Source organism: Dendroctonus ponderosae, unplaced genomic scaffold, assembly GCF_020466585.1.
Source record: "Dendroctonus ponderosae isolate FM_Combo_2020 unplaced genomic scaffold, Dpon_F_20191213v2 Dpon_F_20191213_46, whole genome shotgun sequence".
Classification (NCBI taxonomy): Eukaryota; Metazoa; Arthropoda; class Insecta; order Coleoptera; family Curculionidae; genus Dendroctonus; species Dendroctonus ponderosae.
The window spans coordinates 49,792-67,294 of record NW_026018674.1 but is presented as its reverse complement, the minus strand read 5'-3'; the positions used below and the strand labels follow the sequence as shown (position 1 = coordinate 67,294).

General features: G+C 32.7%; 1 protein-coding gene across 3 annotated transcripts in view; it reads left to right on the top strand.

Annotated features, from left to right (window-relative positions):
- Window positions 1-1,585: 1,585 nt before the first annotated feature.
- Window positions 1,586-17,503, top strand: part of LOC109546178 (peripheral plasma membrane protein CASK) — a 30,505-nt gene continuing 14,587 nt past the window's right edge. The window contains exons 1-2 of one of the 3 annotated variants that reach the window (XM_048666283.1): window positions 1,586-1,741; window positions 14,583-14,774. In XM_048666283.1, the coding sequence (XP_048522240.1) occupies window positions 1,730-1,741; window positions 14,583-14,774 (204 nt within the window). In that variant the 5' untranslated portion in view covers window positions 1,586-1,729. The remainder of the gene's footprint in view (window positions 1,742-14,582; window positions 14,775-17,503) is intronic. The other 2 variants (XM_048666282.1, XM_048666284.1) reach the window with 2 other exon arrangements.

The window sequence follows — 17,503 nt, the reverse complement described above, 5'->3', positions numbered from 1 at the left end:
GATCGCTCCAGTTTGAGTGCATAATTACCAAAGCTAAAATTGGAAACCGACCATAGATTCCTTTTTACAATTTAATTTTTTACAATTACAATTTTCTTTAATTTCCTTGGAACGGACATTTTCAATATACTGCTGATTCTTTCTGCCCCATATTTTATAACCAATAAAGATGCTCTAAACAGGAATAAAGTAATCATTTGAGCTGGAGTTATTTATGGTTTAGTAAAAACCTTTGGCACCTTCTTCGCTTTATTTTTGTTTTTCGATAGGGATTGGTAAACATAAATGTTTTATGATGGCTTAGAATGGTCGTTACTTTGTTTTTCTATTAACTTGTATTTTTTAGAGTCATTTGGCTTTTTCAACATTGAATTTCAATATCAACACATCTCTAATTGAAAGCTCAAGACTCGGATTGCAATCTACAATGATAACGAATATTCGGAATGATATGTGTGCCCTAACATGCGTTCCTTTCGTAAAATAAATGAAAAATTTCTCTAGAGATTTTCCTTTAGTTGTAGAGCGTGTTACACTTCACGAATAGTAGAAAATACAACTTCAGCCACTCGGGAGCTGTAGCTTTCGATTCTTCTTGACAAGTGGTTAAGCTGTCTCTTTGGCAAAACTATAGCTTACCATTTATATCTGTCGGCGCATCTCGATCTTATCTGTATGGTTATGTTCTTAATGAAAATTCGCATAAACCTACTAGTTTAATGAGAATAGATTTTTAGCTTTCTATTATATGGTGCAGCCAACAAAACGATCGCTTTTCGCAATAAAGTAAAGATTGTATTCGAGGTGTGTACTCAAAATAAAGTATATTGTATAATGCTTAATATACTTCGAAACCTTAAGAGTCACAAGTATCGGTTAAGTTAGACGAAAGTTGTAAAATTTGAGAACAAGTTAGTATATCGATTTTCTATTTAAGTTTTTAGTTTTAATTTAAAATATCGAATTAATATTTCATTTTGGTAATTGGTTCTCTTACTTCTGAAGAAAGAACGAATTCTGTATCAAAACGTATTGACAATACTATCACTTAGCGGGTATCCTACTACTATACGACTTGTGTTTAAAATTCCAGCATGCTGTGTAATTATTTGGCTGATTTTTAGTTCAAATTTCCACCATAAGCAATTTATATTTGCAGAAACGATGCTTTTCCTCTTAATAGAGTATTTCCAAACAACATACTTAAGGTTGCTAAATTAATTTGGGCCCAATTATTTTGATGCTTTCGAAATGTATGTTCTATAATACTAGGTACATGTTTTATTGGGTACATTTACAGGCATTTCAGTTTCAATCGGAGCTGGGTTGTTCCCTGCTAATTGGCTCCCGTCCTCTATACTCGAATATTTCTCCATGCAATTAAATTTTTTAAAAGCAAACGCAAGCCACTATGCTTGGTAATATCATCGTATTACATTTAGAAACATTACGGTTATAAATCCTAAGAATATTTATGTTAATGAAAAACCATTGAAAATGTCCCTGATAAAATTGAAGAGAAAATGGCAGAAAATTGAAAAACATTAAGTATTTTAACTATTTCAGATATAGTCACTCCGATAATTATAGCTCATATTATGATCTGGGCAAAGAACAATTGTATCAATCGATAGTGTCTCGAAGTGACCGTGTAGTACTTAGACAATTTCAGTAAATCAGACTCACATAACACAAAGTACATAAGTGCATCTAATGGAATTCTTCAGTGATGCTGTGCTACGTAAGTACTTTATTAAGCTTTTCCGGTATCTTAGTTCTATTGTTTTAGCTAATATCTATCTGAAATCGCAACACGGATTTTACCAGTTTTGTTCGAATGGTGTTACATTGAAACGTAAAATTTCGGGATTTTAAATAAAAATAACTCGTAATTTTTGACCTAAACAAGTAATTCAGCTACATGAATGATGTATTTAAGTGCTTCATTTACCATAACAATGTATTCCTTTTTTCGCACAATCTCGATGACTTCTACCATTTTATGATTTCGCATTTTAGTATTGACTCATTGACTCACCATTGTTGAATGTTGTAAATTACCTTTTTGGATAACTTGCTCTCATCAGCATCTTTATATATTCTGTTTATTCGGATAATTGATCAATCATATGCTTCAAATCAACGCCGTCCAGTCGCTCTCTATGAACCAAATTATATTGACCCTCACCAATTTTTTTGTATTGAAGGTCTTATGTTTGATTAATAAAAATAAACCCCAAAGTGATTTCAGTCTCATTTAAGGTCATGATGGCAAAAATACATTTTGTATTTGCTAACACCCCCAACTAGTGAGATTGGAGGCTCAATCATTCGCAAAAATTGAACATTTCTCAATCGTTTCCCATTGGAAATCAGACAAATATAGAATGAAAAACAATGTTAGCAACAAGTTAAGGAATTATGGCCGTTTGCAACAAGTTTAGGAAACAATATTATTCTTTGTCTTTTTGGTTTATAGATTGTTAGTTGAATTTATAGGTGACTTTGCTTTAATTTGTTATTGCTCAGATGTAATGAAATTTACCCATGAGGTATTTGCTGCTTAAAATTAAGTATTATTTGATTTAAAATCAGTTTTTTGTTGAAATAAATTCTTTAGTTTTAGTTACACGGATGGATTTGGACCAATTTTGGAACTGGATAAATTCTGATTAATTCTGAAAAATTAAAAAACCGTTTCGGGCTATTCGGTTTGGCGTTTTGAACCCCCAACGAAAGGGGTTTGATGAGGCTTTAAACAGAAACCAAACTGCATAAATCAGAATTTATCCACTTCCGTTTGGCAAAAAGGACCCGAAAGCTGGTTTCAAACGGTGAACTTTTTCTTAGACGTGTGTAAATCTAAATAACTTTTCTTTTGAACGCAGGAGTGGCTTAAAAATGTGCGGCATTCTAGCCCTTTGTTGGGTCTATTTATATTATACGATCTACTTTATACGTGTATATTGTTTGAGAGTAATGGGCTCATAGTTTATAATTGTGCTTCCTTAGAAAAATCCGAGCTAGGCTTTTAGGGGCAGAGAGATAACAGTGTGTTCAGATAATGTGAAAATATATCACGACAGACAATAAATAGCAATTTGGTCTGCTAATGACTAAGCTTATTTTATGTAAACGTTGAAAACAACAGATTAATAAAGGCCTCGAGCTAATATTGAGGTTGTTTTTCCAAAAAAAAAATGTGTATGAAGTGAGCGAAAATTTAGTAGAATTGATAATAATTCAAAAGAAACGAAATAAGGAGTCAAGTTAACCACTTACTCACCAACTAGAGGCTCATTTAAGACTGAATAACGTCTTTGCTTTTAGAATGCACAAAAATACATTATCCGCCGGATAAGGTTGATGCAATGGATATGAAATGTAAATCTCCCCGAACTGTAGAATCAGGCATTTTTTTGTGGAAATTTATCTTTTACGAAAATATATGAATCTCGTTTTGAGACACTGAGGGTTGTTAAAAATATTGAATCCATTAGAGGCAAAAGGAAGAGCTTCAATTAATCAAGATTGATTATTGTCTGGTATGGGTTAGTTTTGCTTTATCCGTTTTTTGCGTTAAAAGTTTAATAATGTACCAGTAAACTGTGCCGCAACACCCGCGCTAGAAAAGGCACTTGAACAAACGACCAGCAAGCAACTTTACAAATGAAGCTTTTTCCACCTTGAAACTTCTGAAGTCACTGAACAATAGAGTTGAGGGAGTCTACAAATGGTGCAAATACTTCATGACTTTCTCAAGCTAGGTTGGTCAGGGCAAAGTAAATTGGCTTTTATGTCTCCGAATGGTCAAATAATGGCGAATAAAACCTTGCAGGAGTTTGTAATTTTGCTTAGCAAAACCTACCAATATTTTAGTTTATTCTACTTCAAGTTAAACGGGCTGATTTTGAAGAGCACCGGAAATATTTTTCTTCTAAAATAATGTTCCATACTTCGATACATGGACCTAGAAGATGTAAAGCAATATTGGCAAATATCTATATTTCGTTCAACTCCATTACTTGTTATTCAACTTTTAATGGAATAAATTGCCCTTCACTTTACTTCGAGAGACTTAAAATGGAAACCGCCGTCACAAATAACAGAGAAGATGTATGCCCCAAGGCAGGAAATTACTTTTTCCTCCAAATTTGGGGATGTGCTATATGTCTAAGAATAATGTTGATACAGGCCTCACATTTAAAACGCTTACGACACAGCAAACAGGGGCTTTGTTTTTTCTCCATAAATTAAACATTTGAAACTCTCTAGTGTGCTTATAATAACAGTCCGATGAAGCTTTTTTGCTTATTTTCTTTAAACTGTTATTAATTAGTTACAAATATTGAACTAAATCGTAGAATATTTGCCAAATAGATGCAAATCAAAATTAATATGTTCAGTTAACTGAATTGCTGAGGCTCTCATTTCCTACTTCGATTTCTGCGACTTCGAGGCATTTCTAGATTAATACACATATCACTCATACTGTTTGAAATGCTCTCGATACTAAATTTATTTAAGTGCCTTATATTTTACTGGAAATGGAAGGATCCCCTCTAAATGTCAACGTTTACAGCAAAATGACTGTCAAGCTCTTACAATCATGAAGAGTACTTTCCATTAATTATGTTGATCGCTTTTCGATTTTAATCTGCCAAATGGGCTCAACGCCATAATTAAAATAACGAGCAATTCCCGAATTGTCTACATGGTATGTAATGATTTTTGCAATCAATTTTCGAATTATTCAAATATGTTGTCGATTGTGTTTGATCGTTTCACTACGGGAATAATAGCTAAATATACACATACCATACATAGTGGCTGTAATGTTTACAGTACATTTTTATTCTGATTGGTTGTTTCATAAAAAAAACTATTCCAGAGGCTTATTACTTTTCTTAAATGATGAAGCCTGGAAAAGTCTGATAAAGGGAGTAGGTAATAATGCTTGTCTTACATACCTTTATTTAAATACGCTGGGAAGTTACTTCCATATTATATACACGCAAAATTTTAGCATTAAGTCTGCAGCATCGCCTCCAGGTATCGAATGAAATACGTTTAATAAAACCTGCGAAATACTGTTCTTTTGATTTCAGTGCTTTAATTTTCATGCTTTAAAGCCGCCAGCCGTTCATATGATTTATCTCAAGCTGAAACTGAATTGTTCTTGGCCGAATAAAGTTTTAGATTCTCCATAATTCATAATTTTAGCCGATTTCCTACTTGTCTGGAAAACGTTGCGAAAATATCAATTAGAATGCATGATTTGTGTGGGTCAAGCTAATGGAAAACAGCACTGATTTTACATAGCAGAATCTTTTCCTGAATTGTAGTCGTAAATTAGTTTCTTCTTGTGAAATAAAGTGCTCTGGTAGCTACAGTGTTATATTTCTGATTTCCATGCATAAACTATAATAAAGCAACCGTAATAAAATATAAAATAATTAATGTAGGAATTAATCCTAAACTGCCGTAAACTAATTACGAATTTCGTATACCGGAGGATTGATTGGTTCGTTAATCAATGGCATTTAGTGCTAATTATGCATATTAATGTATGAATTTTATTGGATATAGTCAATATCAATTAGTCAAGTTTTATGATTTGCACAATATCATAAAAAAATTGCATTGGAAATCAATACGGGAAACTTAAAACTTAGTGATGAAGCTTAAAACATAGTCAAGCTTTTATTATTTTTATGTCAAAAGGTCGCTTTGCTGAAGACAGTTTAGAAGTCCCCTTTTGTTCTTTATAGAAAGATATCTAGAAATTAACTATTATTTTCCGTTTTTCTATAGCTGTTTTCATTTTCATAATGAATCGGAACTCTGAGCTTTAATTTCAGGAAGTCTTCCAAATTAAAGTTTCCAAATTTATTCTTTAAATGTATTGTTAATTCTTTGTAGACGGTACATACTACTTAGGAGACTTTATACAGATTGCGCTACAAAATGCACAGATAATGAAGTTACTTCGAATTGACAACGAGAAAAAGTTTTGAAAACAGCTGAGAGATTTTTAAAGTTTGCCACCCGACTTCAATACAGATTATTAGCTACTGGCCCCTATATCAAAACTTCCCGATGAAATAAAATAAAAGTCGAACGACGTTCGACACTCGTGCCTGCCGAAAAGTTCAAAACTGGGTTAACCCCATTTAATTTCGATATGGATGCAAAAATAGCCCCATGCATTATTTGTTGGTAAGCTCGTTCGACAGCAATGTTAACAATTCTAGAAGTTTCAAGACTTTTTAAATTATTTCACCCCCACCTAGTGATTTCAGTGTTGTTCAAGATGGGAAACTTTATGAACCCGTTTAAATTGCGTTGTTCTGTTATTTATTATTTTAAAACCATCTACATTTGCAACAATGATGAGTAGTTTAGAAATATTCAATTATTTTTATATGACACTGGGGAACAATCTCGGCTAAGTTCGATTTTTCTGAATGCTTTGTCAATGGAATGTTTCAAGTAGGTATCTTATTTCCGAATTCCCTCGACTGTCGTTTGAAAATGTTAGGGCCGATGTTTTTAATGGTCCAAAGATTTGGCAATATATGGAAGATTTAGTCGCAATAATGACTAGAACAGAATTCTTAGTTGGCACTCAAAAACATAGTCAAATATTTTCACAACAGACCACAGCTTATGAGAGCACTAAACTTATCCATCCAGAGTATCTAATCGATTCAATACTCACAGGAAAATGTAAAGTCTATTAATCAAATCTACTGTGAGAATGCTGACTTACTTCGACTTACTCCAGCTAAAGCTACAAGCTTTGCTATTGTTTCTAGGAACACAATTTTACTTGCAGTAATTATATAAAACTATTATTTGTGGCCAGTATATTTGGTTATATTGCACCATTTTTGGCATAAAAGAAGAATATCCTGCTGCTTGAAAAGTTGACGATCGTAAAAGAAAAGTTACTCAAAACAATTTGCATATTTAATTCAGGTTAAGAATGATGTTCTAAAATAAACGCTCTAATATTTTAAACTCTGAAATTTCATTTTTATTTCTGAAAAAAATGTAAATGTAAAAATAATATGTGAAATTTTCTGACGAACTTATATGAATTAATTGATTCACTTTGAAGAGAGACCAATTAATGAATGTATGATTCTGTATAGCTGTACCTTCATCTGCCTAGATCAGTTCACTATGGAAAAGTAGGAACTAATGAAAAATAATGTGTAAGGAAATAGTGAACTATTTATTACTTGGTTACATTGAAAGAGTAAAAAGTGAAAACCCCATTCCACTTTCAGCTGAACACTTTTTAATTATTTTTTGTTGTTTTTCCGACTGCAGCTTACACGTATTTAACATTTGAACTCATACGTATAAACTAGGCTGGCACAATTTAACTTTGGCGTGCTGAAAACTCTAGCGAAGAGCAACTTTTACATTATGTAAAGCCCATTCCGCACCCGACAGTATTACAAATATGTTTTTCCCCAATTTTTAGACCAGCCATATTTTACGGGATATGTATCTGTCTCGTTCTTATTATTTACGGAAGTGCCATTGAAAAAGAACTATTTTTTACCAGAACTTCGACGCGAGGGCGAATATTTTCGGTGAACGTTTTGTTATTCTGACTGTAAGAATGACAAATATTGTCGGGAAGTGAACGATTTGGATATTGAAAATAGAAAATGTCATGATATATTCATGTGTTGTATGTATATCTCTGAGATATAAATTTTGTTTAAAGCTTCGGGCAATAGAAGAGTCTACCAGCTTATTGCAAGAGTAAATAAGCTCTTTTGAAAGTCGAAACTCGAGTGCCGATAGGTATTCTGAATCAATATTGACTGAAAAGTGGCGGATTTAATCAGAAGTACACACTTACTTTGTGTTGCAAGGGAAAAGGCATAGATCTATTCTACGATACATGGAAAGCCATATATTTCTAATCCAAACTGGGCCATCAAAGCTCAATGATGTAAGGCCAATATATTTCTAGAATTTCAGCGGCTTTTGCCGGAGGTTATGTATGTTTAAAAACGACATTCAGTCCGGATAATACTTTATCTTAACGGCCCTCAACAAACCAAACCTTTTTTATTGGGCATATCTGCTATGATGTAGTGGTGTAACATTGAAATTTACGATTTAATAAAATTCAGCAATGTAGAACATTTAGAAGACATTTATATATTTATTTTAACATTACCGAAGTAAAGAAAATAGTTGATTTTCCGTGTACATATGCAGGTGAATTTATTTAGATCGTAGTTAAAGCATATGAATTTGTCGGGAAAATTTTAGCTTGTTAGCTACGGAAACAGTAAATTTAAATAACGTTTCAAAAGAGAACAGGATGAGAAAATATTAACTTTTGCCTTTCCTAGAAAGTTAAACAACTAATATTGGTTTAAATTTTCTTTAATTATTTGTTCATGAAGAAGCCCGACAAAGTTTTCTAAAGTATTTTGGATAGCAGAAGGGAAACCTTAATCTCATCGATTATTGGATAAAATCATAGTAAATGTATGTTCCGCGATATCCTCAGGACTTATTCATATTGCTCTTGCTGCAATGCCCCAACTAGTTACGCGGAAGTTTGCAGATGTAAATTTGTACTTTGTAGCTTTTGGTACGTGATATTAAATAGGTCGAATATTTGGAATAACTTGCTCATCAGTTCCGTTAACATAATAATTTTACTACATATTATGTACCATTTCTTCTCGGCTGCACACATTTTTCAGTCTCATTGGTGTTGCAGAGACAGAGCTAACCATTTTTCATACTTAAATTCAAATTTAAGGTAGGTTAAGTGACTGCTCGTTAATATCAGTTTCCTCCTAAATGTCTAATATGAATATCCGGATTCAGCAGATTATTGTCCTTTCTTTGGACTGCAACATCTTTCAGTGTCATAATAGATTATAATGCGAAATTCCATCCATTTGTCATTTTGAATAAAAAACACGTATCTTGTTTTGAGGCGAAAAGTACGTCATAAAAATATGCCCTAAAGGGATTTCTATGCGGTGAATCAACAAAAACTGCCGATGTGCTGACTATTCATCTTTGATATTACAAAGAGGTCCATTGTTATAAGGTTCTAATAAGTCTCAAAAGCTTTCCTTGCAGCTTTTATGTTTTTCAGATATTGTTGTGAATTTGTAATATCTATAATCGACAAACATCTAAATTTTTTCTTAGTTAATAAAAGGTCTATTGGCTTTTCATTAGAATTAGGTAAGTACGTTTGCTGACTTCACCAAGCTAGTAATTTGGTTGTCACTATAATTAAGAGGGGTTCAAGTGCCCTTTTTATAACACATATTAAGTTTTAGCTAAGTGAATAATCTTACAACTAATAGCTGTTATTATTTATAGTAAAAGGTTCAAAAGCATTTCGCCACTGTAACGCGAAATATAAGTATATTTGTTATAAATTTGCTAATTTTGACAAACGCACTTACACCATTTTGCTGCTGAATTTGAAAGGGCTTTCAAAATATTATCAATACGATTCAAAACAGTATGAATTTCCGAACAATTTCATTACTTTTTACCGGTTTTGTCTAGATTTTTTATGAACGGCAATGTAAAAAACCGATGCAAATCGGAAAATATTTATGCGAAAAAATCCCTTTAGTTAATCGAAGCCCATACATTCAGGCTTGTACATTTACAGCCTCTCGATGACAGCGGATGTATCGCAAATTTATAAACAATTTCACAAAGACCTACATTTCGAACTGAAACTGCACATTTTGCCAAGTTTTATTATGTAATATTGTATAAACCGCAATCCAATTAAATCGACGTTTGCATAATTGAACATAGACGACTGCTTAAATTATTGGCAGGAACATTGTTTTTAATTATATAAAAATATAGTTTAATTCAGCAGTATTAGAAAAGCTGCAAAATAAATAAAACAGATTTTTCAGTTTACACGGTAACTCCGGTTGGAATTTCCCCAAAACAAAACCACTGTTCAGCATTACACAAATTACTAAACTGTGTTTGTGGGTTTAAACGTGACAGTGGAACATTATGTGTGAAAAATTACTACTGGTAGATGTACATAATGTCCAATCTACTTAATGAAATGGGTAGGATTTACCTCATGATGATAGTAGCGTACTTCAATGCATATAGTTCAATAACAACCCTTATTTATACGAATTTTGGCTGATATTGCAACGGTTCTAACAGAAATAAACTACGTGTTAGATGGTACTTTTATTTACTGTGGACCAGTGTTAATTTTAATACCACTATCCCGACAATGCATTTAAAATTTGGAATGATGTCGAAAACTAAATAGAGTACTTTCCTACCGCTTTATGCTCTGTTTAATTCCACAAGTCCAACATCATCAAGATATCAAATTTAATTTGCACGGTTTTAATTAAAATTATGCAAAATGCGCCAATAACAATGTCGATCATAGCAGGGTGAATTATTATTTTAAATTGAAATGTCTCCAACACCGTCGCGTTTTTTTTTTAATTATCTGGATTGAACACATTTGATAAGCACTGAATGCACAAAAATGATTCCTGATTTTTCGATTGTTGGATGGCAATTGTTCATGAATTTCCTGCATAAAACCTCGGAAAACGAGCTGTTAAAGATTAACAAAAAATAATATATTTGAACTGAATAATTTTCGTTGTCGGTGGCACGAGAACTCTACTCGGCATATTATATGTTGTATGGAAAATTAAGTAATGAACTATTTAACTTTGGTTTGTCTAGAAAATGTTGCTTGCTGTGCACTTATCAGAAGCCTGTACTTTGCATAAATGGCCGGTGTGTAACGAGCTTTTCCCTGGGGACTTTTTATACCGCGAATATTTAAACTTTGATAAAAACGCTTTGATAAATTTGTCGCAGTTTACGTAAATGCATTGCTTTCCGAAAAATTAACTTTTTCTATCTGGAATTTGAAGAAATAAAGTACAAAATTTCAAAAAGAAAAACCTACGTGGAAGTTTATACTGGGTAAATTAAACATTTTTCAATTTCATTACAACGCTTAACATAAATCGGTAATAAGTATTATTCCTCTCTTCGATCAACTCAAGCTGGAACTTTCTAATCTTAGAACCTAATCTCAGAGCTAACGTAACTGCTTACTATGCACATAATAATTAGTTATTCCTAACGATGTGTGATAAATCGTATCTTTTTTCAGATGCAACTTGAATTTTTGAATTCAATTGAGCTGCGGTGCAATGTTGCTTTTCTTACCCTTTCGTCGATTGTCGTTCTTTGTATAGATTGTCCAAGACATTATGGTTAAACCAACATTTCAGATGTGGAATTTAGAGCGAGTCTGTCTTTTCTGCTATTGTGAATTTCCTTTCGGTTTAGTTTGTTGATTCTGAATTGTGGCAGACTCCAAATAGCACAAATAATACAATGAATGAGATGGCGATTTGGTATCAGTGGCGGATCTAACCGAATAAACAGCGGACTTAGAACAGCTCATGGAAAAATCAGGAAAAAGCTTTGAATTTTGTTTGGGATTTCAGAGGTTTTATTTGAAGCCATTGGTGGCATCTAAATTGCTATTAACCGCTTTCGATTCAATGTGCTTTTGCTTGCTGGACTTTGAAGACCCGTTTTCGCGAGAATTCAATCACTTAAGGGACTTTAACAGAAGGAACATTAACATGTGTACAATTAAATTGGAAAACAAACTCATTATTTCGTTTCAGTTAGGATGCTTGTATGTAACCTGAAGTCATTTCCATCAAATTTCTTACTAAAGGTGACAATTTTACACCCGCTGATAAAGTTTAAATAATGTAAATGACAAAGGTAATTTACACTAGTGGACAAAACACAAAAACCAGACTTTATTAATATGGCGACTCCCAATCTCGCTTTGTTATGGTAATCGAATGCAAATTTTTTGCTTGCACAAGAGATAATAACAATTTATGTAACATGAATTTTGTGGCAACATTTGAGGGTCGCACCAGATTTTAACAACTAATTGTTTTTGTCAATTACACACATATTAATTTAACAAATTTGAGTGCACTTTTTCCTAAAATTACGTATATCATGCGCAAAGTTAATGAGATCTATTTGAACCATGAACAAAAAATGATTCTGTCTGGTTATGAAGAACGCCCTCGTTTGGAAAACCAAATCTTTCATACGTATAATGATCATGAAAATATGGTAAAGGTTAAATCGAGGCAACCCTTGTGTATTGTGATTCGCACATTTTTGATGCAAAATAAAGAAAAATGGCACAAAAAAACCTGCTTTTTTGGCGTTTCATTCGGCTTGATGTATTGCTGCTATCGTGAAATAACGAAAACGGTTTGATGCATGGTTTCGGAAATTCAACTTCAAATCAGCGATAAACTTGATTTCCTCGCACGTTTCATGTCTTTTCTTATTTATGCTGAATATTTACATCCGAATTTTAAATCCAACTTGGCTAAAGTCTGCTCATTATTGCTTATGTCTGTTCAAGCTTTAGGACAATTGAGTCGTTTGTTTCGTCCATAATCCTTTTAGAAAAATGAGAAAAACATTCGCTAAAATGCACAGGCTAAATCACAAAACATCCGATTTTTCCAGGCTCTGTTTCAATTCCGGACAATTTGTTCCAAATTGCACGAACTTGTGTTGCTATTTTAACTTCTTTTTGTAGTTGATTTAGTTTAAGTGTTTTCCGAACATCGACGGATTTGAAAATGAGACTCAATCCATCGGAACCTTTCTCAATTGGAATTTGTGACAATCATATTTATTGTAATTGCAACAATTATCGCCCCTCAACGACGAGCAGTTTTATTGGTATTAACGTCAATGGCATTACAATAAAGTGTAAAGAAAAATATTTTTTTATATCGTTTCCGACTGTTATCGTAATTCTGCTGAAAATTATATTGCGCATATGAAAATGAAATATTTCTCCCATTTTCCTGCCGAAAGTCATGATCTAGCAAAATAGGCACACAAGAGAAAGCCCCCTTACCTCTGTCACAAAGAGGGGTCTTTAGTAATTTTCCGTACCTCGGTGCAAAATAGACTCCAGATTATTTTTTTTTGCAAATGCACGCAGAAATTGAAGAAGCTAAATTTAGTCGACGTTGCATAATGATGCGATAAATGGTAATTATTCAAATTCTTGGACACTTGAGATTTTTATTGGAAATCTTTAAAATATAAAATTTTTGATGAGGCAATGTTCACAAAACGTTCACATAAATAAAGGTATTCTTGTAATTTGGCAAAAAAGGTAAGCTGTCTTGCCAAATATAATAGCAACTTGTCAATAGAATAATCAGTTGTATATGATCTGGTATCTAATCTATTTATCACATTTTGATTTAAATTATAACTATAAGAACTGTTTTGATATTGGATTTCAAAAGCTAAATGTGTCAATTAAACGAAACATTAAATATTTGAATATAAAATCACTAATATCTTGATCCTTAGAAGCCTAATCCCTTTCTGGTATCGTAAATTTCTCGAAATTTGTTGCGAAAAATCCTGCATTAAGATCCCGGTCCAACTTTGTACATTATTCTATACCCCGTTCTTTGACAGAAAATTCAGTGTCTGGTTTGGCTTCTTTTGTGTGCCCTACAATGGCAGAGCCGAGCCTTAAATTATGAATGAACCGAAATCCTTAAGGCCGTTTGAGTAGTCTGAAAGTTCGAGTGACAGACTCATTCCAGCATAAATTTACACTTAGCAGAACGAATACGATTTAACAAATATACTTATTTTAACTATTTTGTGTTTAACAATGCCGGTAACTTCCTACATATTTTTGGCACGTTTAGCAGATGAATTATAATTAAGTGAAATTCTGGTAAATAATTTAGTTCTTGAAATGTTTCGTTTTTTGAGTTGCTCAACATTGCAGAAAACATAGGAAATATCGATGAAAGTATCGAATACCACAATTAAATTTCATTTTTACTACTATATTTAGCCGACAATTGCATTTAAATTGCTGTATTTTCAATACATCAGTTGTTACTATTTAATGTACTAAAAATTGATTCAGTAGGTATCAATTAATCTAAAATTGCACAATTTTATCAAAGTGGTGAAATGCATTTTTTGTCAGAATTTTAATTGTCGGGCAATAAATCGAGATTACAGTCGTTTGCAGCATTCGGTATTAGACGAAATAATTAGTAAAATATGTCTGCTTCTGTTTACTTATCAAGATAGATTACATAGCCAGATTAACGATGTTATTAATTATGGTGCGTCATAATCACTCGATTTCACAAAACGTATGCAATTAATAATTTGCTAATTATGTTAAAAGTTGCAAAGTTTAATTAATGCATGTGCGTGATGTGCAAGCATAGAGTGGTTGAATATATAAATAATTCATCTATAAGCAACATCAAATGGGAGTTTTGGATTAAATAGCCCTATATTTAATGGCACATTCCAATTTGATGGATGTCGTTACTTCATTAATATAAGATGCTTTGGGTGCACTTTGTTAATAAGCATAGGTTTATTAGTTCATTTTAGGTCATATATCGAATTTACATTGAATTTTTAATAAATATTTCGTCCTATTCCAGGCTCTTCTGCAAGCCCACGACGTAGTCGCCCATGAAGTTTATGGAGAAGATGCCATCCGCGTCACGCCACCTCCCCTTTTACCCTATCTTAATGGCGGAGACGAATTGGACGGACCCAATGGAGAAGTGGAAATGGAAAATGTCACCAGGGTACGCTTGGTGCAGTTCCAGAAAAACACTGATGAACCAATGGTAAGCAGCCGGGTACTTAAGCAGATGGTCGCGGCTTTTCTCAGTTAAAAAAAATGTAACAAATTAAATTATCGCACATTTCGTGACTTATACGTATATAAATATAAAATGTATAATAATAAAATTCTTATACATTTTCACAAGAATCACTTTCTATCCGAGAAGCTTTTGGTGTGTACGAATGTTAAAATGTTGCAATCTTCTTGAAAATTCATAAATCTGCGCTTCACATACTCACTAAATAACCTGTATACCCTACTAAATAATGCAATGTGGCTAATAAATAACCTACCCAAATTTTTCCAGCAAACCTTTTTAATTCGAAAGGGCATTGCAGGCCCCCATTTGTAATGGCTCTTTTTGAAGCTATTAAATTCTTGAAAATTGTGTGCGATACTATTAACTTACAAAACATTCGCTCGCTCAGTTATTGAATTATCAAACTAAAAAGACGATAATAATTTAGAGTTGTTTAATTTTTGCCATTTTACCTGGAATTATACATTTAGTCACTGCTATTTTTTCCGATTTCCATCCCAATGTGATAGAGTGTATAGCATTTTTAAACAGCTTTAAAATGAGCTGTTAAAATCGGCGATTGCAATTTTAAATTGCAAAAGGTTGCATGAATAAGTTATAGTTGGTTTTTCACAATACATCAATCGAGCGGCAGGCGTTTTACAGTTTGGTTAAGGTTCATTTATTTTATGAATTTTCTTTTTTTACCCAGTCACATTGTAAAAATTTCAGTTCAGAAAACTTTTTAATGGGGAATATTAGTAATTTTACATGATATCTGAATTTGGTCTAATTTCGCAGTATAAACAAGCAATTAATTTTCCCAGGCTTGTGTGATATAAATTTCGTAATCCTAAAATAAAACCAGTGTGTAGATTGTAGCTACGTAGCTACTTCTATTACGGTACTTTCCCTATTCATTCGTAAGTTCGGACCTAACTTTTGTTCCAGTATAGACATTTGAATAGTTAATTCTCTGGAAATTCATTAATCATTGATAAAGGAGCAACTCGAATTATCGAGAGATATTAAAATATGGTCCATAGTTTGACGTCCGCAGGCACAGTTAATGTTTGCGTCCGCATTTATTCTCGTTCTTCGTCTTCACTTCAAACAGCTCGCATCCTTAGGCGCTTTAAAAAAATTCACGTTTTCTAATTCAGCTTATGAACTTTTTTGATGAGGTCGGAAGTATTTACAGGGACTGGATTTTGAACTGGATTGAATAAAGTTGTTCTTAAACAGCTTACAAATTCTGGATATATTGATCGACTTTCAAGCATTCAGTATCCATTCCAAAACATGTCCACCATTTACCGAAGTAAATAAGGATGTGGTTCCTTACCATTTATGAGATCAAATTGACTTTATGAAACGTTCCAAAATCCACATAACCATTATATTCAGTGTTTCGTGCATCTGTAACCTTCGTTTATGAACTTGCAATAAAAACAAACGAAGCCAAACGAAATCGAGACTCGTTATTACACCAAGACGGTAAAATAAATTTGTTAGAGTGAGCGTGCTACTTGAGACATCAGAATGGTTCTGTTCGAAATAGGAGAACGTTTTACAACTAGATAGCTCCTAAAGTCTGGCACGAAATTTTGGAGCAGTTGCTTTTGACGAAATATTAAAGTTTTATGACTGCAAATGGGCGCGTTTTAGCTTGTAATAATTTAAGCTCTAACCTAAGGATAACAAGCCAGCCAACTGTTACGCAGTATCAATTTTCTGAACGCAATTTACATATAGTTTAATTATTTTGCTAATGAAGAGGAATGAGAAAGTGAATATATAGAGCTTTCTGGTACGTCTTCTTACAGGCTGTCCTGAATTATAACTAACTACCGGTTTACTCAGCATACGAATTTTCAGTTTTTTCTAAAGTTCAGTCCAAACGGTTTTACTAATTACATATTTAGTTTCTGTTTAAAAGTCAACAGTTGATCTAATAAAACAATTTGCCAAGTTTCAACCAGTTCATCCTAGTTCTGAATACACTATCTAAATTCAGAGTTACCAAAGCTCAAAGCGAGATTTCCATCTTACTTTGTGCAGGTGGAAATATAGTTGAGTAGTTATTAAAACTAAGTTAATTTAAGTAAGTTTTAAATTCTTCTGGTATTATTATTAGCTGATGTCCAGAGTTGCTTTAACTTTAAAATTTGTATTAAAAGGACTATGAACTTTGCTTCAATAAATTGTTAAAGACCACTACATTTCATCAGCAATATTCACTTTAGTGCAGATTCAAAAATTATATTGGATATAAAAAATGTATGTACCTACTCGTATATCTAAAGCAAATATTTGCCAAACATTTCGAAAATATTGTTATTTTAATTCATATACGCGTTCACGCGAATTTATTTCCGTGAAGTGAAACTCATCCATTACCCGTTTGTAGTTTTGACTCTAATGTATTCATTATTTTGCTCTTACAGAACGAATAACAAATTTGAAATGAACTGAAATAAAAAGTAGCGGTGCTGTCTAACATTGCAGCAATAATATTGTTAGTAACTAAGCATGTACATATTTTTCAATATCAAACTTAATAATTCCGTATAAAATTTTCTCTGTGTGAAATTTTGAGGCTCTATCGAAACTACCAGCATATCAAGCCTCGCTTTTGATTAATTATTAGAGTACTTGTCTTTATTGGTTTATTTTTATCTTGCAAATATTTTTACGTCTTCAATGGATTA